Consider the following 17,592-nt stretch of genomic DNA (forward strand, 5'->3'; position numbering starts at 1 on the left):
AGTTGGATGGTTATCCCGCCACCGATCGGCTTTTTAAGTTCCAAGGTGGTAGCGGAACTGTGTTATCCCTTAGTCACCTCTTACGACACCCACGGGAAGAGAGGGGGTAGCTATATTCTTTAGTACCGTAGCCACACAGTGACTACGGTATATGACTAGTAATCAGCGAGAATAACTTCTATCACATACAAGAAGTAAGAGACAGCTATCCTTTAAACCATTAATTCGAAACATTATTCTGAGTATCAGACAACAAGAATTTACTATCGCAAAACCACAGAGAAAAGATCTGGACGTTTTTTATAACTCTCTGGTGAGTGTAAAATCGCTCTTATTCATCCAGAATCGTATTCTGGGGTTGGTAACTATTTCCATTCTACTTATTCTAGACCCACAAATATTGCTGTTGACTTTGGAACCACTTAAATAAGCGATAAGCCAAAAATAAACCTACCAAAAATAAAAATTAAAAATTTCGTATTATGTTACGCTTTCTAAATTGTGATTTTTGTGCAAATAAGTACGTGTAGTGGTTGTGAAATAATTCAACAACTTTGTGAAAAATTGAATTTTTAACCGACTTAAAAAAAGGAGGAGGTTCTCAATTCAACTGTTTTTTTTTTTATTTTTATTTTTTTTATGTATGTTACATCAGAACTTTTGACTCGGTGGAGCGATTTCGACAAATTTTGTTTTAATCGAAAGGTGGTGTGTGTCAATTGGTCCCATTTAAATTTATTTGAGATTTATTTGAGATTTTTTTACAAAAATTGTAAAAAATGTTATGTTGGTATGTATACCGTGTATAGTATTCATCTATATGCATTTAGTAAAAAGCGGTTATTTGAGTATTACAAACAGACATTCCAATTTTTTTGTATAGATGTATAGATATAACCCGTACAATGCATAATAATGATGACTGTTTTTGCCGAAAAGTTCTTTATAAGAATGTATGTAATGTATAAGTATACATTAAATAGAAATATCTAAATAAGAGGGCGACAAAATTTTTTTCTGCCCGGGCGGCCGTCAAGCACGCTACGCCACTGCACTTCAATATTTATTGAGATCAGACTTGTACATTTTGAGTTATCTCAAATTGTAATTGAAGTGGGTATTCTTTTCGTTTGCAAGCAAACATAAATATTTATTATGACTTTAAATGAATTCAAATAAATAGTTGGCGGCATCGTTCAAATACTTATGATGAACAAGAAATGCTATTTAAAATATTACCTTTATAGAATTTATTTAACATTATAATGCCACTATACCTTAGATTGACTTATTTAAATGTTAATCTACTTTTGACATGACTTTTTAAATTATTTCTTAATACAAAATACCTATACGAATTTAAAAAGGCATCCAAATCATATAGGTATTAAGCTATTACTCTCAATCCCTGACAAACTCATTTTTAGTCTTTGATGAGGTAGGGTAGACAGTTACACTCAGCTATACAATTTTTGTTTTTTTTTTTCAATCGAGTATGTATACAAATCGCTTCATGATATCGAACTGTTGAATGAAATTTTCTTATAAGAAATTTTCTTAAATACTTAATAAGTAATTAAATTTATTGAATTACTATTCGAAAATTGTGACTCAGGAAAACTATTTCAATGGAATTACAATTTTTGAGTAAATCGACAAAGCATCAACATCAACATTATTTTGAAATTTAAATCGATATCTGTATGCACTGTCAAATTTTTAAATTTCTTTGACAGCAATTTGTATTATAATTGTATGCTGTCATTTTAAACATAAACAGAATTTAACAAAAATACCAATAATAATTCTAATATTGTTTCAGATCCGAGTTAATTAGTTAACAAAAATGTCGGAAGAATCTCAAGTGCGTGCATTTTACTCTGGTAAAAATTTCTTCATAACGGGCGGTACCGGCTTCGTGGGGTTGTGTCTTATTGAGAAAATACTACGTAGTATACCTGATGTTGGGAAGTTATACTTGCTGATGAGGCCGAAGAAGGGAAAGGAGGTATCAGAGAGGCTACAAGAATTCCCCGACAATCCTGTGAGTACTAAACTATCAAGTTCCCACAAAATCATTATTAGAACAGTAGTAGAAAAGCCAACAATTTAGTGCAAAATAATTTAAAGAAAAACTTACATAGTTATCAACAATTTTTTTTTTAATATTTACTCTACCTTATACATTTTTAAGTATAATCATTTAAAAAGAAAAACCAGAGTATTATTTTTATAAATATCAAAGATAATACTCCCCTATCTTTAAAACCACTAGAACAACAAGTAAATTTGCACCACCCAAGTTTATAAAGCTATTTACTTTAGCAAAAGATTATGTGGTAGAGATTGCTAATAGCAATAAGACCGCCTTTGGCACTTAAATTATGTATGTTTTGTATTTTCCATATTTTTATTATTCAACTAGCCCACTTTGTTGGGCATTAATTATTATTTTTGTGATGCAAATATATAGTTAAGTTTTCATCTCGCTCGCATTTCTCCAACTTGATTTACAAATACTATTATTTTTCACTGAATTTTTGTTCAATAAAATATAGCCTATATCACTCCTGAATAGTGTAGCTTTCTGTTTGTGAAAGAATTTTCTTGATCATATCAGTATTTGCGAAGATTACCCCCTACAAACAAACAAAGTTAGAAACTTTACTTCTTTATAATATTAGTATAAATGTAAAATATGTAGTGACTAAAAAAAAAAGCATTTTTGTCTGTCTATCTAACATCACCTCTTGTAATTAATTATTAATCTTTTTAATTTTTATAGGTATTCGAGAAGCTATTAGAAACTGAATCAAAAGACATTTTCAAAAAACTAGTACCCGTCGCAGGAGATGTAGGATCTGAAAATCTAGGTCTCAATACAGAAGACAGGCAAATGCTAATAGATAATGTGAATGTGGTCATCCACTCTGCTGCGACACTGGACTTTGAAGAGAGTTTAAAACCTACGGTCAATATTAATGTTTTGGGTACACGGAGAGTTATGAGTTTGTGTCAAGAATTGAAAAATTTAACGGTAAATGTTATATATGTTCATATGTTTGAGCTACAGTGATTATGTATGTTCTAAAAAAAAAAACTAATTTCGAATGTGCATTATTGAGGATAGATCAAAATTACTCGTCACATCGGACAAAATTTTTAAATGGGACAATATAACAAGCTGTGTGCAATGTGCTGTGTGGCTACGGCACTAAAGAATTTAGCCACCCCCTCTCTTCCCGTGGGTGTCGTAAGAGGCGACTAAGGGATAACAAGGTTCCACAACCACCTTGGAACTTAAGAAGCCGACCGATGGCGGGATAACCATCCAACTGCTGGCTTTGAAACACACAGGCCGAAGACGGGCAGCAGCGTCTTCGGTGCGACAAAGCCAGTTCTGTGGTCACCAACCCGCCTGCCCAGCGTGGTGACTATGGGCAAAACACATAAGTTCACGTTATTTTTGGCGTAAATTTGTGGAGGCCTATGTCCAGCAGTGGACTGTGTAGGCTGTAATGATGAATATAACAAGCACCAGATTGCGGTCGTGGGTTCGATTCCCGCTCACGACAGACATTTGTGTTGGCCTCATAGATATTTGTCGTGGTCTGGGCGTTTGTACTTGTGTATTGTGTGTTTCCGGACCCCCTGGGGAGAAAATTCTACTGGGGGCCGCTGAGTGTGAAGCGTTTATAAGTTATAAGATTTTGAATACAAAAGAACTATCAAAAAAAGTCAGATAACATGCAAATAATTAAATCTTTTTTTGAAGTCGGTTAAAAAAACGTTGAAATATACCTTATAACCTTGGCTATCTATAGGGCTGATATGATACAACATTAGATGTGTAATAGATATTTGAAATTTTTACTGATATAATATGGGAATGCAATTTCTTTTTTTTTTCATTTCTGGTATTAGGAACATTTATTTTGAACTAGTTTTTGTGTGATTTAAATTGTGTAGTGTTATGAATTCCTTTAACTCCACCCCACCCATCAGCGTATAAAATATTGTTTTATATGTATTTGATTTCATAGGCTATCAAGATCATTATTTATTTATTTATTTACTCTTTATTGTACACCACAATATGCAAATACAAAATAATTATAATACAGACAATTTAATAAGCAATAGTTAATGGATGATGAATTGCATTCCCATATGATATCAGTAAAAATTTCCAATATCTACTTATTATACATCTAATGTTGTACCATATCAGCCCTATATATAGCCAAAGTTAGGTTAACAGTTAAATAAGGTTATAAGGTATATTTCAACATTTTTTTATTCATTAAATAAGCAATAATTAATGGATGAGCCAAAATGAATAAAATCTTATATTTTCAGGTAATGGTTCACGTATCATCGGCTTATGTAAATTCATATTTGACAGAAGTACACGAAAAGGTGTACGATTCCCCGGCCGATGTAGAATCGATCATAAGTATGAGTGAAAAGTTGACAGAAGAGGCTTTAATCGGTATGGAGAGAACGTGAGTTAAGATTTTTTTTGTTTTTAAACGGTTTTATTTAGCTCACCCCGTTTGTTTTATTTTTTATTTATTATTTATTCTTGGGTCAAATTTAGTAATTCAAATTTCACCCTCTTCCTGTCAACCGATTAATCTGAAATTTTGTATACACTTTGGATTTTGGTGACAATACAATTATGTTTATTCATTATCATTATAAATTCAAGATGGCCGCCGCTACAAAATGGCGGATAATTTATGTTTTATTAATCCCATCAATATGGGTATCAAATGAAAGGGCTCAACAAGCAGAATACAATATACTATAAAAAATTGAAATCCAAGATGGCGGCCGCTACAAAATGGCGGATAACGTAGGTTTTATCAATCCCATCAATATGGGTATCAAATGAAAGAGCTCAACAAGCAGAATACAATATACTATAAAAAATTGAAATACAAGATGGCGGCCGCTACAAAATGGCGGATAACGTAGGTTTAATCGATCCCATCAATATGGGTATCAAATGAAAGTGCTCAACCAGTATAATCAATGTACTATATAAAATTAAAATCCAAGATGGCGGCCTCTACAAAATGGCGGATAACTTAGGTTTTATCAATCCCATCAACATGGGTATCAAATGAAAGGTCTCAACAAGTAGAATACAATTTACTATGCAAAATTGAAATCTAAGCTGGCCGCCGCTACCAAATGTCTGATAACAATTTTTTATCAATCCCACCAATATGGGTATCAAATAAAAGGGCTTGACAAGAAGAATACAGTGCACTATACAACCTCAATATTTAAGATGGGCCTTGCAATAATGAAGCACTAAATGAATTAAACAGAATGCGAAATAAAAACTAAAAACTAGAAAATAAAAATAGGTAAAAAAACTTTTTAAGTTAAACGGTTTTATGTTAAACATACATTGCAATGTTTAAGATAAATGTACTAAAAACCAAAAAATAATAAAATAGATACAGTCGTGGGAATTATAAACATATGCATAGACTAGACTAAAATAAAACCGTGGGGCACGTCAATTGTCTACAAATTATCGACTTAATGTGCGATAGAAGAATCGTTTAATTCGTCGTTAAAATAGGCAGTTGGCCCGCAGACGGTGAGAAAATTACTTACTATTTTCTTGCTCATGGAAATTCCAATAGTTATACACTCCATGTAAATAAAAGAGATGTTTCAACTAGTTTATCGTTGGACATTCACACTGCTGGCTGGCGAGAAATCGTTTCACTGCTCGTAGTTTGTCTTTAATCGACAAAACATATGATAAAAGTACTACTCGCTCACCACTATGAAACCCTAAAACTCGCTTATAATCGAGCTTGCTAGCTTGTTTCCACATTCTAGCCCTACTTATCACACGTCCATCTTTGTCGGTTGAACAACTGCCTAATTATAGTGTAACATTACAAAACAAACATTTTAATCAACGATTGTAGACAATTGACGTGCCCCACGGTTTTATTTTAGTCTAGTCTATGCATATGTTTATAATTCCCACGACTGTATCTATTTTATTATTTTTTGGTTTTTAGTACATTTATCTTAAACATTGCAATGTATGTTTAACATAAAACCGTTTAACTTAAAAAGTTTTTTTACCTATTTTTTTTTTTGTTTCATTTATTTGGGTTCATACATAAGTTTGACGCCGCGTTGGCGCAACGGTTACAGCCATGGATTGTACCTGTTGCGCTGGCGGTTGCGGGTTCGATCCCCGCACGTGACAAACATTTCTATTGGCCATACAGATGTTAGCCGTGGTCTGGGTGTTTGTGCAGTCCTTGTGGGTCTCCCCACCCAAATTAGTTTAATCACTATTATACTTTAATGAATTAATTATTTTCAATGTAAAGCTGCCACTGGTTCGGAATGTAGATTCTGCTACGTAGAATTGGCATAAACTTTCGCTCATCTAAAATATATGTAATTTTGTTTTCAGACTGATCAAAGATCATCCTAACACATACACGTTTACAAAACATCTCGCGGAGCACGAAGTAATGAAGCATTCTGACAAATTCCCTTGTACTATCGTCAGACCTACTATGAGTAAGTGTATATTTATTTTCACTTACAAATTCAAGTAAATAAAGTTTATGTTTACTATTATTAGGATACTTTGCTATTTAATAAATTTTAATTGATGTATTGATGGTATTCTTTATTAATTAAATTTTGATATGATCATATTTTTTTCCATACATAACAAAAAATCTATACCTACTAATATTATAAAGAGGTAAAGTTCATAACTTTGTTTGTATGTAGGGGGTAATCTTCGCAAATACTGATCCGATCATGAAAATTCTTTCACTAACAGAAAGCTACACTATTCAGGAGTGCTATAGGCTATATTTTATTGTAATTGGACAAAAAATTCAGTAAATAAGAAAAAGATTATAATATAATATCAAATAGGTAAATAAACTAGCGCCATCTATCGCTATTAGAAAACAATTTATTAGTCTTTCGACTTTTGTTGGAGCAACATATTATTTATTTAAGTGCTATAAAATTTGTTATTTAAAGTAGGTTTGGTTCTGTAATTTAAAATAATAAATACACGATATTATTACGATTTTATTCATCGCTGTAGGCGCCCGCTGCCGTAACTCGTAAGCCGCTGTTGCGCGGGGGGATAGTTGGACACTGCGCATCATGTATTATACCGCGCATCGCATGACCGTTTTATTGTTTTTTCATAGCATTTTTTCATAGCAGACGTCGACGAATTTGAAACACAACATAATTGCATCACAAAGATAATAATTAACGCCCTACGAAGTGGGCACGGGTCGGCTAGTAATAAATAAATATTATTAATTGTCATTAAAATGTTTCAACATGTGAACTAATGTCATTTATACAAAATTAAAAAAAAAAAAAAAAAAAAAAAAAAAAACATTTTCTCTTATAGCCAGTTATGTTTGGTATATCTAACACACACTACAAGCCTATTGTGCAGAAGTTTAACTTCAGTCGTGTGGTCTAAAGCACACTCGTTTTTTTTGTTTATTACTTTTTTTTTACAAAATGTATATATTGTTGTATAAAACACATACGTATTAATTGAATTAAATTAATTACAGTTGTAGCGTCATGGAAGGAACCGGTCATAGGCTGGACTTGTTCCAAAGTCGGACCGCAAGGGTTCCTTATGGGAGCTTCTAAAGGTGAGTAGAACTGTGTCTTTGTCGTGTATGGTTTGTTTTATGGTTTTCATTATAAAATTAAACAATAAAATCGGATTTTAACATTTACTAGAAATAACAGAGACGAAAGTTGTTAGTACAAATTAGTTGACAATGTTTACTTAAAGATCTGAAGGTTCATCAATTTATTAAAAAGTTATTTTCGCTGAATGAACCCTTTGGAATTTTTCCTGAAAAATATTAAATACATCCTCTAAAACGAGCAGAGCATATTAATGCTATCACAAATAACAAAATCTAAGGAAGCAAAATAGTGATTCTGTCTACCATAATAGAACAGAGAAAATTTAGCTCCTACTAACTCTTTCTACTCTCTCTTTTTCTTATTACCATACTGACTAATGTTCATTAAGCTGGCTCGTATAAGACTTTGAAATTAGCCTGAACAATTGTAAATAAGCGAATAATCTTATAATATAAAAATGAGTCGCTGAATGTGTTGCTAAGCGCAAAACTCGAGAACGGTCGGACCGATTTCGCTAATTCTTTTTTTTAAATATTCCTTGAAGTACGAGGATGGTTCTTATGGAGAGAAAAATTCTAAAACAAAAAAAAAAAATTTAAATTTCCTGAAAAAGTCTAAAAACAACACTTTTCTATACTCCCATACAAAAGATTTGTGATAATACTTAAAAGTCAATTTGAACTTTAATACCATACGATAAAGTTTGTGTTAGGCGATACGAAGTTCGCCGGGTCAGCTAGTATAATATAATAATAAATGTAAAGTTTTCATCACGATATTTTTGTTAATCAAAATTGAGATATTTCTGAGTGGAATTGGGTCTATAAGCTACGGTAATCGCTTACCATCAGGTGAGCCGTATGTTTGTTTGCCGATCTGGTTGTATAAAAAAAAGATAAATTAAAAAAGCAAAAAAAAAAACAGCGTGTTCTGTACATTTGCACCTAATTTTGTATGTACTTTCAACACGTTCGCTAATTATTCCTTCTAAATAGTAATATGTACGATTTTATTTTTGTGTACATGTATTTGTGTGTGTGTATTCTAGCGGGTACATCGTTCCATAGCTTAATTGGCTAGAGCGCCGACACGGTCAGTCGGAGACGCGGGTTTTTTTTTTTTTTTTTTTTTTAATCCCTACGCCTCCGATTTTTATCTTTCGGAGTCCTTTTTTACAAATTTACTATATTACTTAAGCTAGTCCTCTTTGTCATACTTCTCGCTTTTATTCCACAGACATTCTGCATACCAATTTCTTCTTTCATCCGTCCACATTCATTCATTATGGGGTATTTCCCCTCAATACAAATAAGGCAAATCTAAATCTAAACTATTCGCACTGTGTGCAACACACCAGGGGGGAGTGACATAGGGAGGGAGCATATATATATTTATTTATGTATTCTTTTTTTTTTTTTTTTCCCTTATTGCTACAATATTATATTTTTTACAATTAAACTTATACTGCAAACTTATACATACATGCTTAACACTATGGAGACCGTTTATGTCTATTTACAAATTTTCAATTAGGCATCGATTTTTACAAATCAATTTTTTAATAATTACAAAACTTATAACTATTCCTTATATTACTTATACTAACTATAACTATATGTTTATGTAAATATATGTACAATATTTAAAAAACATAATTTTTTAAGTCCTATTTCTATTATTTACAAGTACAGCAATTTCTTTGCAAAACTGCAGGAACAGTTTTCTGCTATTTTCTTCTTCTAATAGTTTTGGTAATATATTTTTGCTCAGTTTTATTCCCAATTGACACTCGACACGCAGTCTCTCGTAAGCCAGGGCTGGGCAGTCCAGGAGGACGTGGAGGACAGATTCCGAACACTCAGGGTCGCAGACGCACGATGGACTCTCCTTGCACTTGAAGCGGTACAAGTACTCGGAGAATCCGCCGTGCCCCGTCAACACCTGAGTGACAAACCTGTCCACCTTTATTTTACCTATGATCCTGTGTGCGGCCGTCGCGTCAGGGAAGAAGACCCTGGTGACGCCAGCCGTTTCGCCGGCCCGATACCGCTGGTTCAATTCATCAAGCGACTGCATGCGAATGCTCCGCTTGATGAACGAAACCGGGCAGCTGTCGTAGTCAAACGCGCGTTTGGACTTCAGCGCAGCCTCCTTGGCCAGATGGTCGGCACGCTCGTTCCCCTCTAGCCCTGCGTGGGCTTTGATCCAGAACAATTCTATATGTTTGTCCTGGAGCAGAGCCCTTCGCAGGTGTTCCCTCGCCTCTACGGCCAGGGGATGGAGGGCTTTTGGATTCTTGAGTGTGAGCAGTGCCGACAGGGAGTCAGAGTATATCCCGACTGATCTAGCCAAGTTGTCTGCGGCCATCCGCGCCGCCCGGCATATCGCTAAGAGTTCCGCCTGGTACACCGTGCAATAGGACGGCAAAGCAAGCTTGAGGGTTCTAGCTTCGGCGGCGCCAGTCCATACGGACAGAGCTGCCCCCACCTTGCCCTCAATCTTGCTGCCGTCCGTAAAGATGTTAACTTCGTGTTCGCTATTTGCAATGAACTGTTCTCGGTTGACCAGGCACTTGAACTCGAGGTCGACATGACAGGCGGGATGCGGAGACCGCAGAGCCGAGGACATCCGCTCCACCTCCCGATCCCCTATCACCCGCTGGGGCACCCCCCTCCGCGCCTCGTATAAAGTCGCCGCTTCGCGAACGCGGAGGTCGAGGGGGAGTATTCCAGCGAGCAACAGTGCGGAGTTCAGGGAGGTGGTTCGGTATGCCCTGCAAAGCTTCTGTGCGAAGCCCCGTTGGACCACGTTCAGCTGTTTGCGTATACCGAGCTTAGACACGGCCGGCGACCAGACGGCGGCCGCATACAAGATCACAGGTTCGACCACCGCTCTGTAAATAGTGCGGATCACTTCAGGATGGAGACCCCAGCTGGCCCTAGCCGCTCGGGCCAGCTGGTGGTAGAAGGCGACCGCGCGTTTGCAGACGTTCGCGACGTGGGCGTTGAAGGTTAGTTTATGGTCTATGACGACCCCCAGCAGCTTGATTTCGCTCGACAAGACAACGTCGACCCCGCCCATGCGAAGACGTGGGGTGTCATACTTCAGTTTGCGCGTCACAAGCATAGCATTGGTCTTGTGAGGCGCAAACCGAAGTTTATTTGACTGGCCCCACTCCCTCACGCGTTCAAGGGCGGCATTGGCCTGCCGTTCGATCTCGAGGGCCGTCTCACCCTCAAACAGCAACACCACATCGTCGGCGAAGGCCTGCGCGTAGTCGCCTTTGGCCTCCATCTCCTGAAGCAGTGGATCCAGGAGCAGGTTCCACAATATCGGCCCACCGATAGACCCCTGCACGCAGCCCTTCCCAGTATCTCTCATGTGCTCCTACCGCGGAGACGCGGGTTCGAATCCCGCTGGAGCGGTCAATTTTTGATATGATATTCAAAAATGTTTCTAAATAGTATTTTTTATTATTGTCAATAGGTGTTGTTCGACGATTACCGCTCTCAAAGGATACAATAGCAGATTACATTCCCGTCGATGTGGTTGTTAATGAGCTACTTGTAGCTGGCTGGGACGCTGGACAGTCTAAGTAAGTAATCTATATTAATTATTGTTTTGCCATATATGTTATAAACCCCCTTAATCCTCCCTGCCCTTATAACTTAGGGGTGTGAAAAATAGATGTTGGCCAATTCTCAGATCTACCCGATATGCACACAAAATTTCATAAAAATCTGTTCAGCAGTTTCGCAGGAGTATTGTAACTTTGTGACACGACAATTTTATAATTATATAAGATTACAAAAAAAGAGTGTGCTTTAGACCACACGACTGAAGTAAAACTTCTTAAGTTGGCACTACAGTGTGTTGTAAATGTGGTATAATTCAATCCTCTTTTACATTTACTTGTATACATTTTCTCATAGAAACAGTTACTAAATTACTATAATAAGTCTCATCATTACAGCCTATCACAGTCCACTGCTGGACATAGGCCTCCACAAGTTCGCGTCATAAATGGCGTCAACTCATGTGCTTTGCCCATAGTCACCACGCTGGGCAGGCGGGTTGGTGACCGATAATAAGTCTAGATTTTATTTAATTAATTTTTATTAATTTCTTTTCTAGATCTGGTCTCACGGTGTACCACTGTTCGTCTTCAACTCAAAGACCTTTCAAATGGTTAATGTTGGAATCGGTTATTAATAATATGTTACATAACTATCCGTTAAAAAGTGCTGTGTGGTGAGTATTTTTAATTTTTATGTATTAGGTTTCAGTATGGGTGATGCATTTTTTTTCACTAGGTCGGTGAACAAGCGTACGGCTCACCTGGTGGTAAGCGATTACCGTAGCTTATAGACGCCTGCAACACCAGAAGCATCGCAAGCGCGTTGCCGACCCTTACCCCAATTCGCCCCAGAAGCTCTGGTCTCACCAGTATTATTTAGCTGTGATCTTCTGCAAGGTCGAGGTACTTCCTCAGTCGGGCTGCTCCAGATTTTGAGCAGAATATGTCCTGCTTTGCCCTACTTGCCTACTTCAAAAAAAGGAGAAGGTTACTCAATTCGACCGTGTATATATATATATATTTATCTATGTTCGGGGATAACTCCGTCGATTATGAACCGATTTTGATATTTTTTTTTTGTTGGAAAGGTAATATATCCCTAGTTTGGTACCATGATAAGAAAACCAGGATCTGATTATGGAATCCCAGAGAAATCGAGAGAAACTCTCGAAAATCCGCATAACTTTTTACTGGGTGTAACGATTTTAATGATTTTTAATTTAATCGAAAGCCGATGCTTATCATGTTGTCACATTTAAATTTCATCGAGATCTGATTACAACTTTTGGAGTAATCTTTGATAATGCGTAGTTACTTGACTATTTTTTCTTCTACCTACGTTGTATTACTTATCGATATAATTGAAGTCAGTTTTTCGTCGTTTGCCTGCAAACACAATTATTTATTTTTATTTTTTAGTACTAAAACCTCCCGTGGGACTTAAGGAACACGCAAAAAAATAAATTAGACTAATTGGTCATTCTCGAGTTATGCGCTTAGCAACATTCATTTTTATTTATATAGATTAAATAACATGTCTAGCCAATTTTCAAGTACAACAACTGTACTTATGTAGACTTTTTTGTGAAATGTATTAATAACACTACTCTTCCTCGTTAAAATATTTTACTTTGGTGTTTACTTCCAATGAATCGATTTTCATATCAGGCCCCCGGTATGAAAAAAAATATGATGAGTAAAATGTACTGAACGAATGACTTCGTTACGTTTTTCGTAACGCCATTTATCGGAACTCAATAGGGTCCGATTTATGGCGTGTATGGGTTTTGTCCGAGGGTCTGTCTGGGTACGAGCCTCGAGGTTGCTCTCTTTACCCGGGCTTTCTTTACCGGGGCTTAGCCTCCGGGGTCACATCGTTTCGGCCCTATTGGGTCAGGGTCTCATTGTCCTTGAGGTCTTCACATTATTTTTATTTATTATCTACACCGTCGGTCGGTCCATTTCTGTAGGTGTCTCCTTTATTTAAATTTACGACTGGATGTTTTCCCCCGCGTCGTCCAAATCATCGCCACCGCGATGGTTGCAGGAGCTCGCGAGGTAGAAGGCGCCCTTCCGGCGGTCTCGCATGTAGGGGGCAATCCCGTAGAATATTGCGTACGTACTCCTCCACGGTGGCCGTCCTGGTGTCTCGATAAAGCACGTCACTCTTGACGTACCACGGAGCCCCTGCAATCAAGCGCAGGCAGCGGTTCTGCTGGACCTGCAACCGGGCCTGGTGCGCCGAGCAGAGCGTACCAGGCCGGGGCCACATAAGTCCGTACCGTAGACCATTAGCTTGGTTCTGAGGGATTTATGGCATAACGTTTTCTAATAACGCCATCTTAGATAGATAGATGGCGCTATTTAATTCGTTTATTTACTATTTGATATGGTATTAATCTTTTTCTTAGACTAGTAAGCCGTTTTTGTGCCTATTTAGACAGTCGATCTGAGTGCCTAGTGCGAGTTTTATTCACAGAAACATGAGAGAAACTTATTTGCATTGGAATTTAAACACTGCATCCTAGACGATAAAGAATAGTATACAATACAATCGATACAGAGCCATCTAGCGGCAAACGCGAGAACTAGGTTAAAATGCCGAATTTCCCATACAAAATGAAGTTAAAATTTACGCCCTTTATTGCGAGACGGACTAAACAAAACTCGCACTAGACACTCTGAAGGAGTAAACTCCAGTCGTGCGTTGGAACTGACACATACACACACACACTTTTTTGTTTAAACCGTAGAATGTATGCCTATATCTAAATAATTAATTTAATTTTTTGTTAGATCTTTATTAATATTTATCATAATTTTCAGGTATCCGTATTTAGATTTCGTCTCGTCTCTCTGGCTGTTCCGTTTGTCAGCGATATTCGTACATTTCATACCGGCGATTCTTTTGGATATGTTGTTGAGGATAACTGGGGGAAGGCCTATGTACGTATCATTATATAGTAAATGAAGGAATTTGTGTTTATTTGTTATATGGCTAAGTAAAACGGTATTTGCTTTTTTAGCTAACATATGGATTGACGGGTAATATTAAATATTAGTTGTAACATAAAATCGATATATCTTTTTGATAATTAAGCCTTATGGACTTAATATAATTTTTATTAATCCCTACTAATATTATAAATGTGAATGCAAGTTTGTTTGTTACGCTTTCACGCGAAAACAACATAACCGATCATCATGAAACTTTGTACACATAATCTTGGAAGTATTAGAAGTAACATAGGATACTTTTAATTAAAAAAAAAACACAACGCGGGAGAAGCCGCGTGTTAAAACTAGTTGTAATATAAAATAATACTTATTAATTCATTTGAAGCTTTCACAGTCACTAATTACTCATAAATATTTACAATTTTATTCAAAATCATGTTAATTCGCGTTTTATTAATGTGCTAATTATTTCCTAAATATTTTCACAGACTATTTCGTCTACACAAAAACGTATGGAACTCCCTCAACCGATTGGAGAAATTCATATTTACCGAATGGAAATTCTATAATAAAAAAACTATTGAACTGAACGAGAAACTGAACAAAACGGACAAGGAAATGTTTTACATCAACATTGATACTATTTGTGTAAGTATTATTATATAATATACATATGTTTTTTTTTAAGGCGTATAGAGTTTTAAGCCAAAAGGCCCTAAATGTAAGGTCCCAATATTGAAACCTATGTCTTTAGCTATATATTAAGTTATGCCATATTTCTATTCAATGTTTGCCGTGGTCTGGGTGTTTGTGCAGTCCTTGAGGGTCTGCCCACCGTGCCTCGAAGAGCACGTTAAGCGGTCAGTCCCGCTTGTTATCATGTACACCTGATAGAGATCGTTACTCTACTATAAATAATGATCATGGTGGATTATGCAAATATTTAATTTATTAATAACCATTTTTACATCAAAAGGTAGGTAAGTTCGTAGTTCGTTAAGGTCGTAGGTAAACGTTAATTAGGCCCTTTTATAATTAAAATCCAAATGTTATATAAATAATTATTGAATTTCTATTATGTTCTTTTGTTGACAGTGGGAAGAATACTTTGTGAATCTACATTTAGGCGTAAGGAAATACTTGAACAAAGAAAGCGAGAAAACACTACCAGCGGCGAGAAGCAAGCAAACAATGTAAGTTATATGTAATACTTATTTATCATAATTTCTTTTACCAGCCCTGGTGTAGTGGCAGTAGTCGCCTAAAAAACCGGCGGTTTGCGGGTTATATAATTTAAAAAAATGTCAGCACACTGCACTGCTTCTCTATATAAACTATAAGTGTGCGAAATTTCATACTCCTCCGTCCGAGCAATTGTCGTAAAAAACGGGTACAAAGTTTTTGTTTCACGTATTAATATATATTTTGTTGCACCTGAGACGCTGCTGCCCGTCTTCGGCCTGTGTATTTTGAAGCCAGCGGTTAGATGGTTATCCCGCCATCGGTCGGCTTCTTAAGTTCCAAGGTGGTAGTGGAACTGTGTTATCCCTTAGTCGCCTCTTACGACACCCACGGGAAGAGAGGGGGTGGCTAAATTCTTTATTGCCTTAGCCACACAGTTCTGCGGTCACCAACCCGCCTGCCCAGCGTGGTGACTATGGGCAACACACATGAGTTCACGCATTTTGGGCGCGAACTTGTGGAGGCCTGTTTTCAGCAGTGGACTGCAATAGGCTGAAATGATGATTAATTTTTTAACTGAAGTAGGGCACAGCAGGAATTTCCTGCTCAAAATATGGAGCAGCCCGACTGGGGTAGTACCTCGACCTTACAGAAGACCACAGCTAAATAATACTGTTTTCAAGCAGTATTGTGTTCCTGTTGGTGAGTAAGGTGACCAGAGCTCCTGGGGGGGATTGGGGATTGGGTCGGCAACGCGCTTGCGATGCTTCTGGTGTTGCAGGCGTCTATAAGCTACGGTAATCGCTTACCATCAGGTGAGCCGTACGCTTGTTTGCAGACCTAGTGATATAAAAAAATAATAATAATATATATTAAAATATAAAAATTGACAGCATGATGACATATTATGTGAAGTAATTTACTATTTGTATTGTAAATTACGATTTCTGTTCGCAGTAATTTTGTGCAAGTGGCTGTTACCTGTACACATGTTACATTTCAGCCCCAAGTAACAATTTTTTGTAATTAAACACACAGAAGTCGTGATGACGTGTGAAGATAGAATTTTAATATTCTAAGGACCATAGAATATAACGTGTATTTTTTTAATATTTATGTGTCAATGACATTAATGTTTCTTTTTCAGTTTGAAGATAGCGCATATCGTATGGCAAGTTTTGATGATCGTTCTAGCGTGGTACTTTGTGTCATGTTTATCCGGGCTCACAATGATGCAGTTGGCTTGGTGTCCGCCAGTCATCTACTTCCTGTACAGCTTTTTGTAAATTAAACAATTAATGTATGTGTAAGGAAAATACATAAAATAAATACGTTAATTATAAGAAAATAAACGTGAAATAAATGTGTAAAAGAAATTGGTATTTTTAACCGACTTCAAAAAAGGAGGAGGTTCGCAATTCGACCGTATATACCTATATATTCTTTATGTATGTTCGGGGATAACTTCGTCGTTTATGAATCGATTTTCATAATTCTTTTATTGTTGGAAAGGAGATATCCCAAGGGTGGTACCATGATAAGGAAACCAGGATGTGACGATGGCATCCCAGAGAAATTGAGTGGAACCCTCGAAAATCGTAGTGACGACTAGTGCGTTTGTTAATTTTTTCGTCTACTTACTTTTAAATTTTATCGAGATCTGATAACTACTTTTGGAGTAATCTTTGATAATGCGTATTTACTTGACTATTTTTTCATCTACCTACCTTGTATTACTTGTCGATGTAATTGAAGTCGCTTTTTTTCGTTTGCCTGCAAACACAATTATTATTACTATTCTAAAAGTAAACTATTGTAAAGTAATTATATTACTATGGTGGCATTATAATATATTTTGCCTCAATTTTATTTTGGTTTAGATAAATGATGGAAAGAGGAAATGGTTCATTTTGTAAAACTGTACATTATATTTTAGGTGAAATTTTTTTCGTCTCATAATTGTTTAGTAAAATTTAAGAAAAACTATTTTAATTTTATGTGTAGTTAATTTTCGGCAATTAGATTTTTTAGTATTATTAGTATAATAAAACAGTAGGTAAGGCTTAGGACTGGTTGAGGTGACTAACTAATGAAATACTTTTAAGGTATATATTATATAATATTGAAAATGAATAAACTTTTCTTACGAAATCACATTTTTTTGTATTGAAATAAAA

At 36.2% G+C, this 17,592-nt stretch overlaps 1 protein-coding gene across 1 annotated transcript; it reads left to right on the forward strand.

Moving 5' to 3' along the window:
- The first annotated feature begins 1,840 nt into the window (after positions 1–1,840).
- On the forward strand, positions 1,841–16,768 carry LOC123668187 (putative fatty acyl-CoA reductase CG8306). Its single transcript, XM_045601977.1, has 11 exons — positions 1,841–2,044; positions 2,786–3,037; positions 4,360–4,505; positions 6,461–6,570; positions 7,611–7,694; positions 11,185–11,293; positions 11,833–11,949; positions 14,102–14,221; positions 14,722–14,881; positions 15,329–15,426; positions 16,563–16,768. The coding sequence occupies exons 1-11, from the start codon at positions 1,847–1,849 to the stop codon at positions 16,699–16,701; spliced, it is 1,533 nt and encodes a 510-aa protein (XP_045457933.1). The 5' UTR covers positions 1,841–1,846; the 3' UTR covers positions 16,702–16,768.
- The last annotated feature ends 824 nt before the right edge of the window (positions 16,769–17,592 follow it).

The sequence above is a fragment of the Melitaea cinxia genome, chromosome 30 (genome assembly GCF_905220565.1).
Source record: "Melitaea cinxia chromosome 30, ilMelCinx1.1, whole genome shotgun sequence".
Taxonomy (NCBI): domain Eukaryota; kingdom Metazoa; phylum Arthropoda; class Insecta; order Lepidoptera; family Nymphalidae; genus Melitaea; species Melitaea cinxia.

Excerpts from the sequence above, each read along its gene's own strand:
- LOC123668187 (XM_045601977.1), top strand. The coding sequence starts at position 1,847 with ATGTCGGAAGAATCTCAAGTGCGTGCATTTTACTCTGGTAAAAATTTC. Across the intron at positions 2,045-2,785 it reads AAGAATTCCCCGACAATCCT|GTATTCGAGAAGCTATTAGA; the intron begins GTGAGTACTAAA and ends TAATTTTTATAG. Across the intron at positions 3,038-4,359 it reads AAGAATTGAAAAATTTAACG|GTAATGGTTCACGTATCATC; the intron begins GTAAATGTTATA and ends TTATATTTTCAG.